General features: G+C 33.8%; 1 protein-coding gene across 4 annotated transcripts in view; it reads left to right on the top strand.

Annotated features, from left to right (window-relative positions):
- Nucleotides 1–18331, top strand: part of LOC126882104 (zinc finger protein 239-like) — a 103270-nt gene that overhangs the window by 55797 nt on the left and 29142 nt on the right. The window contains exon 3 of one of the 4 annotated variants that reach the window (XM_050646955.1): nucleotides 16065–17657. The exons of the other annotated variants lie outside the window; for them this stretch is intronic. Within the exon in view, the coding sequence (XP_050502912.1) occupies nucleotides 16170–17033 (864 nt within the window). The 5' untranslated portion in view covers nucleotides 16065–16169 and the 3' untranslated portion in view covers nucleotides 17034–17657. Of the gene's footprint in view, nucleotides 1–16064; nucleotides 17658–18331 lie in introns of those variants that run through there. 4 annotated transcript variants of the gene reach the window in all.

Genomic DNA, 18331 nt, shown 5'->3' on the forward strand with positions numbered 1-18331 from the left:
TCTTCGTTAAAAGTTTCTTGTTCGGTTTGTTTTTTAGAACTTGACTGAAAGCACTTGGACACTGGTTGATATTTTTCACCGGATGTGGTTTTTACTTTTTTAGCTAAATGTTTCGCGGTTCTGACATGCTGATCTATTTGAAATTTTTTTCAGATGATAATATCTAAAAAATAATATAAATATTCTATAGTTGTACCCATTTTTAAAATCTAAGATTGTAGAAGAAATAAACTAAAAATGAACCGTTTTTGCATAATAATTAAAATATTTAAATTAAATCGAATAAAAATTCGTGTAGTAATCTTGAAAATGTCAAGAAATGACTGTGAGCATAAATTAAAAGCACTTAATTAAGTCCAATATATGATATGTTTTTGTTTTTAGCAAAATTAAAGCAAACTATGCTATTGTTAGAAAAAAATGTTAGCGACCTTTCAGTAGACTATTGAATGATTTGAATTTTAAATAGGTATCCTATTTTTTATCGCAAGGAGTTTAAAAATACTTGAAAAAAGAAAAAATATATCGATTTATTGCGGACTAGCCTTATGTAAGTACTTTTCTTAAACATAATCTCCAATTTTAAAATCTTTGTTTGTACCACCGTGTAAATTTTTAAAATAAAATAAAAAATAATACGTATGTACTTACGGTTTTGCCACAACATGAGCAATAAACTTTATCCATATTCATAGATAGCTCTTTGTAAGGTTTTATCCAAGTTGAAACATTGCTTATTTTCAAAGCACAATAATTATTCACAATTATGGGCCCTTCCACGAACATACGCCTGTTTTGGATTACTTCGACAACGAATATTTTACTGTGCAACATAAGAAGTACGAAAGTAAATGGCGCTAATAATTATTCCAATAAACAACAATGTAATTTGGAATTTACTTTAGTTCTTCTTATTTTGCTCAGTGAAATATTCGTTGTCGAAGTAATCCAAAACAGGCGTATGTTCGTGGAATAGGGTATAGAAATACACGTTGTTTACGCCTCCAATTTTACAACAAAAGTGAAACCAAGTGAAACTGACCATCAAGATAAAAAATTTTACCTAGAGACATAAACTGGCAAACACAATCCCTTAATTCCAGGACAAAACGTGACAAAACTATAAGCCGCTGTCTTTTATTAGTTACTATACCAAGAATTTGAATACCAAGTGATTATAAAACAAAATTAAATATTGGCATTTTCATGCTATCTTTAAGTTCGAATATAAAAATATATAGTTAACACCAAATTTTCAAATTATATGTACTTTATGCTCACTTTTATAAAAATATGCAAAATTTGACATTTTTGCATTTTTTATGCATTATATGCAACTTGCATATTTGCCTAAGTCTAATGATGATGATGATGATATTGTAAATAATACCAAACTTGAGTAAGTTGATAAAATCGTTTACCTTGGACAGCAATTAAATTGTAACGCAGAAAGTCACGGTGAAATTAGATCTAGGATAGAGCAGGCCAGAGCCGCTTTTAGAAGGATGTCCAAGGTGTTATGTAACAGAGATCTAAAATTGGCATTGAGAATCCACCTACTTCGCTGCTACGTGTTCTTGGTCTTACTTACATCGAAAAACTAAAAAATACGAGTTCAATATTTTTCAAAAATCTATCAAATGATACCAAACGTGACCCATCATGGAGCGGGGTGGGGGGTAAATTTAAAATTTTAAATGCAAATCCCGCGATATTTCGTAAAATAAACATTAGATCGAAAAACTGTAAAATACACTTAATCAATATTTTTGAAAAATCTATCGAATGGTACTAAACACGACCCCCCACGGAGGTGAGGTGGGGGTTACTTTAAAATTTTAAATTTTTATTCCAGATTTGGATTCTTTACATAAAAATAAGCTACTTTTATTCGAAACATTGGAAACAAATATAAAAACGAAAAAACAGTCACGCGATTAAAATACCAGGTGTCCACTTATAATTTCCCCCATTTTAACTGCCTATAACTTCTAAACGGCTTAAGATAGAAATATGCGGTTTTCGATGAAATGTTTTATTTTAGTAAAAGTTTTGTCTGAATGGATTTAATTTTTTATATCGCTTTCAAATACGAAAAGAAAAATGGCGGATTTTTGAAAAAAACGTTGTTGACTTTTTTTAATGTAACACCCAGTATATTTTTTTTGTAAATTGAAAGAAAGGTCATTCACCTATCCAGCTATATAAAGTTTTTCAAAATCGGTTGTCAAATCACTGAGTAATTAATTTTTAAAATGAGCGGTGCAACGTGGATATCACATACCTAAATAACATAACTAAGCAAAATGATATTACATATGTTATGTGATTTCCACATTGCATCTTTCATTTTAAAAATTATTTGCTCAGTCATTTGACAACCGATTTTAAAAAATTTAATATTGCTGGATAGGTAAATGACTGTTTTTTCAAGCTACAAAAAAATATACTGGGTGTTTCAATAAAAAAAGTCAACAACGTTTTTTTTTTCCAAAAATCCGCCATTTTTTATTTAAAAGCGACATAAAAAATGGTCATTTACCTAAAAACTTGAAAAAAACGGTCATTTCCCTATCCAACGATATAAATTTTTTTAAAATCGGTGGTCAAATGACTGAGCAATTAATTTTTAAAATGAGAGATGCAATGTGGAAATCACATAACATAATATCAATTTGCTTAGTCATGTTATTTAGGTATGTGATATCCACGTTGCACCTCTCATTTTAAAAATTAATTACTCAGTGATTTGACAACCGATTTTGAAAAACTTTATATCGCTGGATAGATGAATGACCTTTCTTTTAATTTACAAAAAAATATACTGGGTGTTCCATTAAAAAATAGTCAACAACGTTTTTTTCAAAAATCCGCCATTTTTCTTTTCGTATTTGAAAGCGATATAAAAAATTCAGTCCATTCAGACAAAACTTTTACTAAAATAAAACATTTCAGCGAAAACCGCATATTTCCATCTTGAGCCGTTTAGAAGTTATAGGCAGTTAAAATGGGGGAAAATATAAGTGGACACCCGGTATATAAATTTATCGGGAGCTCGTTCACTTCACTTGCTACCGTTTAATTATGAGCCGCGAATTACTTCAACACACGGTACACCTCGCTGCTCAAGTCGGCCTGCCTCAGTTAGCGAGATCACGTCAGAACGGCGTCTCGCTACTCAGGTCGGCCTGCTTCGCTCACTTCGCTTGGCTGGTAGTGCAGCCCAGAGCTGTCGCTTCAAGACTGGAGAATCTCCGTTCGTTCGTTCGCTGGCCTCCTTAAGTATCCCTCTGCCTGTGCTGTTTCGGAGAAGTGGAAATGAGTGGGGGAGTCTGCTCGGATTTAGGAACTCGTACGGTTCTAGTGTTGATGCGTGTTCGCGGCGTATCATTACATATTGCGAGAACATCCGTTTATGCTACTGTGGTTATATGTATACTATTATACCCAATAGGTACTAATGGTAGGGGAGCCCAAGTGGGGATTTTTGCAGTTACTCGAGCGCGTCAGATTATCATATGGGGAGAAACCTGGTGCCCTGCAGATGTACTGTACCATATATTGGCTCTTAACACAGGGGAGTTCGTTAAGGAGGGCCCGAAAAATAAAATATATCCTTATGATACTTGAAATTGTCAGATTAAGATAAGATAAATACATGCAAGAGTGTATATTTCAAAAATCTGACGATTTGAGCGGGACGTAAGGAAATGGGTGAGTTAAAAAGTTTCACAAAAAAAAGCGAATAATATCGCGAAATGAACGTTAGATCGAAAAACTAAAAAATACGAGTTCAATATTTTTCAAAAATCTATCAAATGATACCAAACATGACCCATCATGGAGGGGGGTGGGGGGTAAATTTATAATTTTAAATACAAATCCCGCGATATTTCGCAAAATAAACATTAGATCGAAAAACTGTAAAATACACTTAATCAATATTTTTGAAAAATCTATCGAATGGTACTACACACGACCCCCCACAGAAGTGGGGTGGGGGTTACTTTAAAATTTTAAATAGGAGCCCTAAATTTTTATTCCAGATTTGGATTCTTTACATATAAATAAGCAACTTTTATTCGAAACATTTTTTAGAATTATGGATAGATGGCGGTATAATCGAAAAAAACGATTGCTGGAAATAAAAAATTAAATTAAAAAATGGCAAGCGCCCACTAAAATGAAAAACTTTACTGAACTTTTTTTGGTTTAGGACCTACTCTTCATAACCCAATAGGTCCCCAAAGCGCTCGAATGACTGCACATTTAGCATACTTTGCTCCCCTACTATAATTCATGTGTCGATCAATAACTTTATTTCTACATTATTTAAGATTTTCGTGACACACATAATGAGTTTGGCCAATGTTATTAAACATTTTCACTGATTATACACTCACCGCCACGAAAAACGGAGAACTTGCATTTTTAAAATAAAAACTTAAAATTATAATTCTCTTTAAACTTTTATTATTATAATGACGTAAACACAAACGAAACAAACTGTTTTGAGTAATTTCTAATAAAACTTAAGTGCTTATCCCAAAAAAAAAAATGCATAAAAAATCGGAAATAAAGAATACACTATTCTTATCACTTTTAAAAGTGCAAAGGTAGCTGTTGGTATTCTATTGTTCTTCTTTTGTTCTTGTTGATGTGAGTAAACTGTCAAGTCGAATCAAGTGTCAAACACTCAAGGATTATGGTTGTAAATCCCGTAACAGCGGCTGCCATTGTTGCGTTGCTTCAAGACGGAAGAAATGAGCGATATGTTGCTCAAAAGTATCAAATATCCATTAGTACTGTGCACCGTATTTTTACACGTTTCTTGGTAACCGGAGCTTACGGTTCCATGACATCTCGTAACGCGACAGTCCGTAACCGGACAAATGATAACGGACAATTCATAACAGCGACAGTTCGTAACGGCGACAGTTCGTAACTATACAAATTCGTAACGCCCAAATTGAATTATTCTGTTTATTTTTGTTAACGTGGAAACCAACTGTTATTACAGTTAACGGAGACTAGTTAGAAGATCACTAATGTTTCTCAAATTATATTTGAAGAATGATTTGTGTTATCACATTATTTGAAGCCATTCCTCTTACCAATTATAACCGTTGATTGAATACCCCAACGCTATAACCAATCACAAGGTTTATTATAATCAGTGGTGGATTTAGGGGGGGGGCTAGAGGTGCTGTAGCACCGGGCCCCCAGGTTGAAGGGGCCCCCAGAAGACCTACACATTTGTCTAAAATTACGTATTTGGCATTCTGACGCGCCGTCGTACTTACACTACCAAAACTCCTCTTATTTATTGTAAAAATTACTTTGAAATTATTGTTGTATTGACAATTTCATATAATCTTTTTTCTGAGAGAAAAGGAAATGAACACCCGATAACCACCCTTTTATGACATGACATAAATGGCAACAGATTAGCAGGTATACTTTTACATCTCCTTTTCGGAAATCTTACAATACAATGCTTTTAAATCGCTCTGAAAGTTAAAGGTGTTTGACAAAAATAGATGTCTTTCAATGGGTTCCATAAAGTTAAGAAATGAAATATAAAATATACCTACTTTACCCTTTAAGCTTAACAACAAGTAAAGCTTTTGTTTACAACCAAGTAAAGTAGCTGAAGAACATCAAAGACGACAATTGGTAATTCATACCTACTTGTGTTGGCGTTAGATTTTAGTCATTTATCATTAGGTTGTGACTCGTGAGTTGATGCTGGTGAATTTTATTTATTCGGTTCGGATTAATTTTTAGTTCTAGTGTTTGTGAATGCTAATTAATATTGTTTAAATACATTACGATTATACGCTTGTAACTACATACCTATAATGTCACTTAAGCAGCATAAAAGCGGAGCCGCTAAGCGAAAGGTGAGTTTATTTACTTAATTTATATTAGCTCAACTTTTAGCCTAATCAAATAAAAAAACATAATTTAATTCCGAACAGTTTTTGTCCTTTTTTAAAACAAAGTTTGGGCAAAATAATAAGATATTTTTGAAAAAGATACGCTTCAGATGACGGCACAATTATTTCAACAAGGAAAAGCAGGTTAATTTTTCTTATAAATTGGTTTTTTAAACTTTAGCCTAAATTAATGATTACATAGAGGTTTTTACAATTTTTCTTTAAAAACCTAATGGGACAACCTTTAATTTGAGACTTTAGTTCGTTTTCATGCGTAATTTATTTAAATAATTAACAATAAATACTGAATAATTGGTTTTTAAAAATAGGGTAATAGTCGGTAATACACACAGAAAAAAGCTTTTACAGCCTTGCAATTTGCAATAAGCACGAAAAGTTATCTTATGTTTTACATATATTGAAATTTTATTTGATTGGTATATTTAAAGAATAAAAGCATTAAGTAAATTTATTGTTTTTGTTGTGACTCATTGTAACATTGTATGATTTAATAAAAATATATGCTTCAAAACAATCGATCAAAAAGCAGTAAATTTGCATCGGGGTTCGAATCTGTCTATGCAATTTTAATTTTTTTCAGGCAAAAGAAGAAAAACTTAGCAGAGTTCAAAAGTTACCGAAATTGACCATGTTTTTTAAGAACCAAGGAGAAAACAACGCCAAACCTCTGTTAATTACGCACGATGACAAGGAAATAAATGATTCAATTGATGTTGCATCAACAAGCAAACCCCATTTGACAGAAAAAGATGAGTTGAGTGAAAATTCTAACAATGATTCTCATTTGGCAGCGTCCACATCCTCTGGGTTTTTAGTTTCTAATGATGTATCATTGTGGCCAACAAGTCTAACAGATGCATTTCGATCAAGTTGTGTAGAAAAAGGCTCAGAATATTTTCAAAACAATGATGGCGTGTATGTAGCTTCCAAGCGTAACTTCAAAACACAAAATAGAAGTCTTTCCGGTAAATTATTTCAAAAAAGAATAAGCAATGGAGAAACTGTACCTCGAAAATGGATCATGTATTCACCTTCAACTGGAAACATCTACTGTTTCGCGTGTAAGCTTTTTTCGGTAAAAAGTGTAAGTGCGTTTGCTCACCACGGGTTCTCAAACTGGGGTAAAGCAGAAGAAAGCACACTTTCTCACGAAAATAGTGTAGAACATCGTGAGAGTATGTTTTTATTGTTAAACAGACTTAATTTAAAGAATCGTATAGACAAAAGCTTAGCTAATCAGTTTATTCAAGAAACTGAGTACTGGATGAACGTGTTTAGAAGGGTAGTTACGGTCGTAAAATTTCTAGCGGAAAGAGGCTTATCATTTCGTGGTAGCGTAGAAAAATTTGGTGATAGTAGAAATGGAAATTTCATGGGAATACTAGAACTAATTTCTGAGTTTGATCCTTTCCTTAAAACACACATTGAAAGGTATGGCGGTAAAGGTAGTGGACACGTGTCACATTTATCAAAAACTATATATGAACAGTTTATTGATATTATTGGCGGTGAAGTGAAAAACAAGATTATTGGTGAAGTTAAAAACTCTAAATATTTTTCTTTGATCGTAGACTCTACGCCCGATATATCACACACCGACCAACTTTCAGTGATTATTAGATATTGCTCTTCTAATAAAGTTCATGAACGATTTTTGACATTTTTACCTATATTTAGTCATACTGGTGCTTCTTTGACTAGTGTAGTTTTAGAATTTTTAGAACGTCATGATATTAACATTATGAATTGTCGCGGTCAATCTTACGACAACGCGAGTAACATGTCTGGGAAATACAAGGGACTTCAAGCCGAAATTAAAAACAGGAACAACCTTGCATTTTATGTGCCGTGCTTTGCACATTCTTTAAATCTAGTGGGCCAATGCAGCGTAGAGACATCTACAGAAGTATCTCATTTCTTCATGTTTTTACAAAAATTGTACGCTTTTTTTGCTAGTTCAACTCATCGGTGGGATGTTCTTACAAGAAAGATGCAAGAAAATCGTACAAAATTTACACTGAAGTCACTTTCGTCCACCAGATGGTCATGTCGAGAGGATGCTACAAAAGCATTAGAAGCTAGTTATGATCAAATTCACGATGGTCTTACTGTTATTCGCGACGATCCCGATGAGAAAAAGGAAACAAAATTAGAAAGCGGAACTTTAGTAAAAATCCTTGAGAAATTTGAAACTGCTTTTTTAACCGTATTTTGGAACGAAATTTTAAAACAACTTGGAACAGTTAGTACTATTCTTCAAAAACCTGGTCTGGATCTAAACACTGGCACACTTCCACTACAAGGACTACACAGTATATACAAAAACACCGTGAACATTTTTGAATACTTTGATGAAAAAGCAAAAAAATTGAGTTTATACGTTAAATTTGATTATTCAAAAAAACGAGCAGATTCAAAAAAAAATTTCCAGACGGGGCCTCTTCACATTTAGAAGGTTCAAACAAATTTAAAGTCGAAACATTTTATTTATCGATCGATACATTAGTGACAGAGTTAGACAAGCGACGTGAAGCATACGGTTATGTATCTAATCTTTTTGCATTTTTTGGAAATTTTCGCACTATTGAAGGTGAAACATTAAAACAATATGCGCGAAATCTTATCGAAACGTACCCGCTTGATATAGATCATGCATTTATCGAAGAGATTATATTTTTTCAAAATTTTATTTTATCTCTTCCTAATTCCGAGAATTCTATAGTAACACCTAAAGACATGTTGGATATTATTATCGAAAAAGTCCTTGTTTCAGTGTTTTCAAATACCTATATTGTTTTAAGAATATATTTAACTATACCTATCACGAACTGCGAATCCGAAAGATCATTTTCAAAATTAAGCTTTATTAAAAATAAATTAAGGTCATCAATGGGCGAGAACAGATTTAGTCCTGTCGCCAGGGGGGGTACAACGGCCTCCTTAATTCAGATGGACTTACCCAAGTTTTTTTTATATATTTTGACCCGCAGAATACGAATTTTTTGGGTAACAGTTGATCCGGATGTCGATAAGATTGGTATAGACAAAGAACTTGAGGAATTACATAACAGCGATTTATCGCAAAACAAAACATCTTTTTGTATTTTTTGGGTCATTTTAAGCAAAAAATATTCCTACAAGTTTTTTCGTAGAATGCATAGTTTTCGAGATAACCGCGGTTGAACTTTCAAAAAATCGAAAAATTGTAAATTTTAAACCCGAATAACTTTTGATTAAAAAATAAAGTGGCAATTCTGCTTACCGCATTTGAAAGTTTAAGTCAAATTATATCGGTTTTGATTATTTGCATTGCTAAAAATTTATTATTTTATTGTTAAACAAAGCTGTAAACTGTAGTAAACACCTAGTATGTGAGTGATGTTTTCTATGATTTCTCATTTAAAATCGAACGAGTAGGTAGAGTAGCTACAAGTGCAAGCGAGGCAATTTCTACGTAGCATGCGTTAAAACGCATGTATTAGGCACGGGAAACCTATGTGTTTATAGATTAGTTTAACAATAAAAAAATTAATTTTTAGCAATGCAAATAATGAAAACCGATATAATTTGACTTAAACTTTCAAATGCGGTAAGCAGAATTGCTACTTTATTTTTTAATCAAAAGTTATTCGGGTTCACAAATTGCAATTTTTCCATTTTTTGAAAGTTCAACCGCGGTTATCTCGAAAACTATGCATTCTACGAAAAAACTTGTAGGAATATTTTTTGCTTAAAATGACCCAAAAAATACAAAAATATGTTTTGTTTTGCGAGAAATCACTGTTATGTAATTCCTCAAGTTCTTTGTCTATAACAATCTTATCGACATCCGGATCAACTGTTACCCAAAAAATTCGTATTCTACGGGTCAAAATATATAAAAAAAACTTGGGTAAGTCCATCTGAATTAAGGAGGCCGTTGTACCCCCCCTGGCGACAGGACTAATTAGTTTCGTTATCGATCTGCTCTATTGAGAATGACGTATTGGGGGAAATTGATGTTGAAAGTGTCATAAAAGCATTTGTTGAAAATAAACAAAGAAAAAAAGCGTTACCTTGTCTTAGCCTTGTATCTTCTGCATGATTTTAAATGTACTGAAGTTTATATTGTTTTAATTTTTAAAGTGCCTTGTCAAAAAAGAGTTGGGTAGGGCCCTCTATAAGAATTAGCACCGGGCCCACTAATGAATAAATCCGCCCCTGATTATAATAAGAGATATTTATAATCTTTCCTTTACAAACTGTTCATTTAGAAAGTTGTAATTGTTTAAAACGGTTGTCGGCTTAAAGATTTCACGAATTATTTTATTATTCCTTTGTCTAGGTATATGCAAATTTAAGGAACAATAAGAGGGATAAACTTTTAAAAATATTGTTGTATGTTTGTAAGTATGTAAATATTTGTTTGTGTTTAAAGACTTTTAATATTCTGAAACACGAAATATAAAATGTGTTAAACATATTTATCCCGGTACTAATTCGTCAACTTGATTAATATAATTTCAATTATAACTGTAATAACAGTTAGTTTCCATGCTAATCTAAATAAACAGAATAATTCAATTTTGATGTTACGAATTGTCCGTTACGAATTGTCCGTTACGAATTTGTATGGTTACGAACTGTCGCCGTTACAAAGTATCGCCGTTACGAACTGTCGCCGTTACAACTTCTTAGGTGCCATCCAGTTGCGCGGCTTCAGTTTGCCAGAAACTATGCTCATTTTACTGTTGTACTTATATAGATTCTAATGCTGGCCACTCACTTACGGATAACGAAGAGGATATGGCATGCAGGCCAAGACTGAAGGCCGTTATCGAAAACCGACACACACTAGAATCAGTTCGTTATCTGACGACCTTTTTCTTCAGGTAAAGATCTGTAGGGAATCGTAACTCTTGCCACACACAGTGCAATTATCGACGAGAAAGCATGTCCCTCGCACGAAAAAAAAGCGTGTGCGTTAATAATTGTGCTAGAAAGCCGGAAGAAAAAGAAAAGAGCGTACTGGCTTAAAGATTGGCTCATGAAAAGAAACAGGTTATCTTTATCTCACATGGTATTTATGGCAGAATTAAAACTTTCCTGTATGGACGATTATAAAAGATATTTAAAAATGGATGAAACATGTTTTAAAAAGCTATTAAAACTAGTGACACCTTTAATAAAGAAACAAAACACTAGAATGCGAAGTGCCATTAGTGCGGAAGAGAGACTAACTGCAACATTAAGGTTTTTACCTTTCTCTCTTAAATCCCGATTCGCGTAACATTTATCTTTAACCTTCCATAGGCAAGGATGTGATTGATAAATATCAATAAATTGACGTAAAAACTCAGGATTCTTTGCGTTCTTGTTTGCCATTTTCTCTTTAAAAAATCCGATTTGCCGATCGATGCCAGTTAAGTTAACGATCTGCAGTCCAGATGTCACACACTTGCAGTTTTGTGAAGCGATCGCGCCAAGGTCTGAATGACAACTGCGTGTGGGTGGTAGTTTTGACCTTCGGTTAAGGGCTTGTCAGGCGCCAGGCCTCTTCGTTATCCGTAAGTGAGTGGCCAGCATAACAATTAGAAATAAGACATTAAATAAGACAGGTGCTAGTTTTATATGAAAATTTGAAAAAAGGGTTAAAGGCAAACTTAATCAATTAAATTGTGTGTTATGTATGTACAGTACCTTGTATGATGTCTTCTTCTTCTTCTCTTAGTCGACTAAGGCTGGGTGGCGGTTTTGGCACTTGTTTGGTCTAAAAACTATATAACACTGTGTCGTTTCATACTGAAAGCTTATACATATCTGAAGAATGTGCGTATATGCATGACAAGCCAAGCTATTTCTTAAGTAGCTATGAGCTTGGGGGTGGCGCCTACAGCACCGTATTGGTACGAAACATACACACACATGGTTAAACAAAATAAAAAATGAATAAAAATAAAAACTTAGGATATTAATTACTAATTATATATTTAAAAGAAAAAATATGTGGAGGGACGGAACAACTGTAAATAACTGGAAGCACGTTTTATTTACCGACCAGTCCAGGTTTACCTTGCGGTCTTAAGATGCCCGTGAGAGAGTATGGCCAAGACCACATGAGCGTTTTTCAGAATGTACCTTCAGTCCTAGGGTAGACTATCAAGGGGGCTCAATTATGGTGTGGGCTGGAATTTCTCTAAAGCCACGTACAGAATTGTACATTGTTCCGAAGGGCTCCGTAACAGCTGCCAGGTACATTGATGAAATTCTCCTTAAAAGATTTTGTTGTGCCTTATACTGATTTTGTTGGAAATGACATGATAATGCCAAGCCTCACAGTGCGAGAATCACTCAACAGTTTTTAAGGTGGTATGACACAATGTTAAAATTTATATAATTTTTAGGTACAGTTACCGTCACTATTTCAAAACCAATTTTCAACTTGTGGGTATGTACATGAACTGTAAACTTTCTAGTTTAATAGTATCTAGTTAAAATTTCCAAAGAAAGCAGTAATTTTTTTATAACTACTTAAAGGAACCCATGTCATAACTTACTTGGTACCCTGCCCTAAAAATTGGATTTATGTAATAATTTTTGAACTTCGGTACAAAATAACTACCATAAATGATTAACTATGCAATAAGCTTTATTTTAAGCAAACGTTCATTATTCATACTGCCATAATTTTTAAATTAACTGTACCTAAAGATGAAAATTATACTTAAAAGCTGCAATCTAGGGATTTTGTTGATACAACCGTAACAAGTTGGCATTGTTCTAGTGATAAATTAGTTCGGCTATCACTTAATAGGTGAGAAACTGAGTTCACGTGTCATTTAGTAGATGACAGCAGTGATGTATTAAATGGCGACAGATGCGCGTTTGCCGAATGTTAAAAAAATCTGCAAAACATTGAAAACGAGTTTTGTAACCATGCAAATACGAATCACGTGTTTTTTTTAGAAAAGTGCCCCCTCCCCCTGCCAGTAAACATTTTGGACTTTGTTTGAGTTTTAATTATGATTGTAACCCCTCTGTGGCTCAGTGGTAAAAACGCCTACCTTTGGACCTAAAGGTCGTAAGTTCGAATCACCTTGGTGGAGAATTTTTCATTTATTAAAAATTAATAAATGAAAATAGTTGCTCTGCTTGTGGGATCCATACTCACCGGAGGGACCGCAGACGTTCGGAGACAATTAGCGTTTCTTTGCAAAAACAATTACTTCGACTTTGCTAAGTAACAAGACATTTACCCAACACAAACACTACACATTACACTCATATGTATACCTTGGAACAGTCGTCAACTCGAAATGGGATCAAACAACCGAAATACGATCTAGAATAGAAAAGGCCAGAGCAACATTTAACAACATGAGAAATATATTCATCAAATTCGACATATCTATCCCACTAAAAATACATACGGCTGCTAAAATGATATCTTTCCGGTCTTGCTGTATGGAGCAGAGGCCTGGACAATAACGGAAACATTAATACAAAATCTAGAGGAATTCGAAATAAGGGTGTACCGACCTATCCTCAAAATATCCTGGACGACTCACACTACCAACGTAGAGGTATTGCGCCGAGGGGAAAACAAAAATAAGAAATCTCTTTCACACTTAAGAAACGGAAACCTGAATACATCGATCAAATTATGAGACATGACAAATATCGTATACTGCCACTGACAATACAGAATAAAATAGAGAGCAAACGTGGACCCAGAAGACACTCATGGCTTCAAAACTTACGCCAATGGTTTGGACTAACGTGCCAATGTCCGCAACGGACGAGGCACATGAAAAAGAAGAAGAATAATTTAAAATGAGATATTCTTCTTCGTCTCACTGTGCTTATTCGTTTCGGATGTTGGCGATCAGCATGGCTATCCTAACTTTGCTTGCTGCTATTCGGAATAGTCTGTCAATGTATTGAACCAGTTTCTCAGATATGAAGCCAATATATTCTTCTTCTCCCTGGTCCTCTCTTCCCAATACCTTGCCCTGAAGAATGAGTAGCGGCAATCTCTGTTCATTCCTCATAACATGGCCAAGATATTCTACTTTGCGCTCTTTGATAATATTGTGTGTTAATAATCTCGCATTTCTTGCCCATTGCCCATTCTACGTAAGACCTCAACATTAGGCACACGACCCATCCACGAAATTCTTAAAATGTGACTGTAATACCACATCTCGAATGCCTTGAGTTTTCTTAAAGACGCTTCGGAAAGAGTCCAAGCTTCTGCTCCGTATAATAATCTAGAAAATACATAGGATCTGATAATAGAAATTTTGTTACCAAGTGGTAAACGAGATTTCTGAAACGAGACATCATTATGAACGCTGATCTCGCTTTTCCTATGCGTTGTTTTATTTCACTAGAGTGGTCCCATTGACTGTTTATGTAGGTATAAAGGTATGTGTAGCTGCATGTCCACTCTGTCAATTGGTTGTTGGTTAACCAAAAGCCGTGTATGTAATATATTTCGCTCTTACTGACTACCATTACTTTCTTTTTTTCGTATTGAAATTAAGTTCATGTTCACTGCTTATATCTTATATGCGCGACATTATTATTTGCAAATCATCTAGGCTATCTGCAAAAACTACTGCGTCGTCGGCATATCTAATGTTGTTTAGATCTACCATCTAATTCAGTTTCCTCCAAGATAATTTATGAGTATGAGCTTATCATGTTGTACTCTATCAAATGCCTTTTTGTAGTCGATAAAACAAATATATAGGTACGTCACAGTTGACATATCTGCACCTCTGCATAAGCACTTGGACAGTCAATAGAGCCTCTCGGGTGCCTAAGGGCAAGGCATTGCGGAATCAAATCTTTGTCCGTGATACTTGTTCTTCGCATTTTTTATATATTCTGCTGTATATTACTTTTAAAAATGTTTTAAGTAAGTGGTTCATTAGGCTAATTATTATTCTGCCTCGAATGTTGAAATGAGAAATGAAATGAAAATGTGAAATTTTCCGAGGAAAAAACTTCCCCTGTTGAAAAAACATTCAATATGAAAAAAGTTATTGTAGTGACTCTGTTTTTCAATTGACTTACGTATTTTACATTTATTAAAAATACTAATTTTATACTCGATCTTCATTCTGAGAATTAGCATAATTCTTTTTTGGTCATTTAGATAGGCACTTACTTGTATTTCAAATAGTTGCAAATTTCTTTAGTTTGAAATAAATCCTTTTGAGCAGGTAAAGAATTACGAATTGCCGTCTAATACAATATTAAATAATAAACTATTTCCAAATGAATTAACGTTTAGTATCTATTAATGAGAATTTACCCTAGGCAGGTAAAGAAAAGATTAACAGCTGTCGTCTGTAAATACAAAGTACGATTAAGATCGAGATGTGCCGAGCTTAAGTTGCAATACATGGCATCAATGCGGTGTCGTTCAGAGAACTAAATTTAATAATAAAATATATGTACGTGCTGCCATCTATTCAAAGAACTGTTAAACGTTAGTTTAAAAATTTGCCACCTATTTTGACCATAGCGTACTAATACCCCCTTAAATGAAGTAAACATTCTTGTAATGAATTGGCCAGCATTGAGTCCAGACGCAAACCCAATCGAACATGTTTGGGACATGCTTGGGCGAAGGCGAAGGATATGAAGTCGTGTTCTTATCCCTTTAACCTTAAATCACTTACAAGAAGCCCTTTTACAGGAATGGGAACTTATTCCTCGACAGGACATTTCTCATTTGATTTTAGGCATGTCAAGGAGAATTCAGGCAATAATTCGAGCACGTGGAGGAAACATTCATTATTAAAATCAGTTTTTCCGGACACAAGATTTAAGTTTTCATTAATTGAGCATCATTTTGTTACAACATTTACTTAAGTTTTTTTTTTCCTTAATTTTTAAATTGTTATTTACTGAAACAGATCTTTGTTCAAAAGTTAAATTTTTATTAGAAATTACTTAATACACTTTGTTTCGTTTGTGGTAACGTTAGTATAATAATAAAAGTTTAAAGAGAATTAAAATTTAAGTTTTTATTTTAAAAATGCAAGTGCTCCGTTTTCCGTGTCGGTGAGTGTAGTAATCTTATCAAAATCTGTTACACCTTTTTAATTTTAGGCATTAAAAAAAGAAAAAAAAGGAGTGAGCAATAATTTCCTATCAAAGTCAGTAGAATTTATTTGTGATAACGATAAAAAACAATATACTTGTGACGTTTGCTTGATGCAGTTTCCAGATCAGAGGAACTACCACCGTCATATGGTTAATCATACTGGTGAAAAACCGTTTCATTGTGCAATTTGCCCAAAACAGTTTTTGGATAAAAGAAGCTTAACGTTGCATGCACGTATTCATACCGACAAGAAGCCATTTCATTGTAGAGTTTGTCCACAAAGCTTCAAGCACGATAGCTCCTTAAAAGCCCACTTACGCACTCATTCCGACGAAAAACCGCACCAATGTGAGATTTGCCAGCAAATATTCAAACACGAAACCTCATTAAAACCACATATGGCTACACATTCTGGCGAAAAACCATACGAATGTGAGACTTGCAAAAAACGGTTTTCGGATAAAAGAAGTTTACTACGTCATGAAGTTATCCACACTATTTCCGAACTATTTCACTGTGAAATTTGTAAGCAAACATTTAAAGTGGAAAACTCATTGAAAATTCATATGCGCAATCATACTGGAGAGAAACCTTTCCAGTGTGAGGTTTGCCTAAAGCAATTTAGTGATAATTGTAACTTGAAGCAGCATTCTAGACTTCATACTGGTGAAACGCCGTTTATTTGTGGAGTTTGTTCACAACAGTTTATGTTTAAAAGGTCTTTGAAACGCCACATGGTTAGTCACACTGGAGAAAAAAATTTTCAGTGTGAAATTTGTTCTAAAAAGTTTGCAGATAAACAAGGATTTACTCGCCACATGACTATTCATAGTGATGAAAAACCATTTCAGTGTGAAGTTTGCTCTAAACAATTTACAGATAACAGAAGTCTAGAGGCTCATATGTGCAGTCACACAGGTGAAAAACTGTTCCAATGTGAAATCTGCTCTCAAAAATTTACTCGAAAAAGCTAGTTAAAGACTCATATGCGTACTCATACTGGCGAGAGACCATTCCAATGTGACATTTGCTCGAAACAGTTCTCAGATAAAACTTATTTAAAATATCATGGGTACTCACCAAAAACCCTTCCAATGTGAAATTTGTGAGAAACAGTTCACAACGAAGCAACAATTGGATGAACACTCACATGATTATATAAGTAAAATCACGTTTCAGTGTGATATTTGTTTTAAACAATACACAAATAAGTCATACTTAAAATCTCATGTGCTAACCCACACTGGGGAATTGCCATTTTTCTGTAATATTTGCTGTAAATCGTTTTCGTTGCAGTTTACTTATGACCGACACATGCTTATTCACACTGCTGAAAAGCTATTTCACTGCGAGGTCTGTTCCAAGCAATTTTCGGACAAAAGCAGCTTAAAACGTCATGTAACTATTCACACCGATGAAAAGCCTTTTGAGTGTGAAGTATGCAATAAGCAGTTTAAAAGGAAACATTGTCTTAATCGGCATATATTAGTTAAGAACCATTACAAAGTTCTTGAAAGTGACACTATTGCGCCTATAAATAGTATTACCTAATAACTGTTGTTAAAACTCATGGTTAACATACAAACATATCAAAGTAACCAAAGATCTATAAATATATGCTATCAATCACGATCGTTCGTATTTGAAGCTGAAAACAGTTCAAATTTTGGTCGATTTTGTTAATAAAAACAACGCAATAGCTACTTAAATATTACAATATAGTCTGCTGTGGAAGCACGCTAAATAGAATTCTATTTTAGTGACGTCACGTTGCCTAGCAACCGTCGATTCTCCCATTATGAAATTCTATTTTGTGACGTCAGCAAAATAGAATTCTATTTGGCGTGCACAGATTGTTGGAGAATAGGCCATTTTTGGGAAAAGTTATTTACCAGCACTTTTATTGCTGGAATCGAATCTTATGATTCTATATATTAATAATATAGGTAGGTATGCGAAGTCCGCAGATAGTGTGCTACTTTTTTATAAACAAATTAGCGCCCGAAAATCGTGTTTTTTTTTTAATTTTTGCTCTATAACTCCAAACGATTTTAAGTTTACACCAAAAACAAAAATTTTCCTCTGAAAATGCGGGTTTTTCCAACAAAATCTTTAATTTTCAACTAAAATTTTAGGTAAGTAATTAATTACCAATAATTAAATAACTTGGTGGTATAAAAGCCCTTTTGGTATAGATTATATTTCCAGATGCCGATGCCGATGGAAATTGAATGAACAGTTTAACAACAATAAAATTGTTAATTAACAATTT

This window comes from Diabrotica virgifera, chromosome 3, assembly GCF_917563875.1.
Source record: "Diabrotica virgifera virgifera chromosome 3, PGI_DIABVI_V3a".
Lineage (NCBI taxonomy): Eukaryota > Metazoa > Arthropoda > Insecta > Coleoptera > Chrysomelidae > Diabrotica > Diabrotica virgifera.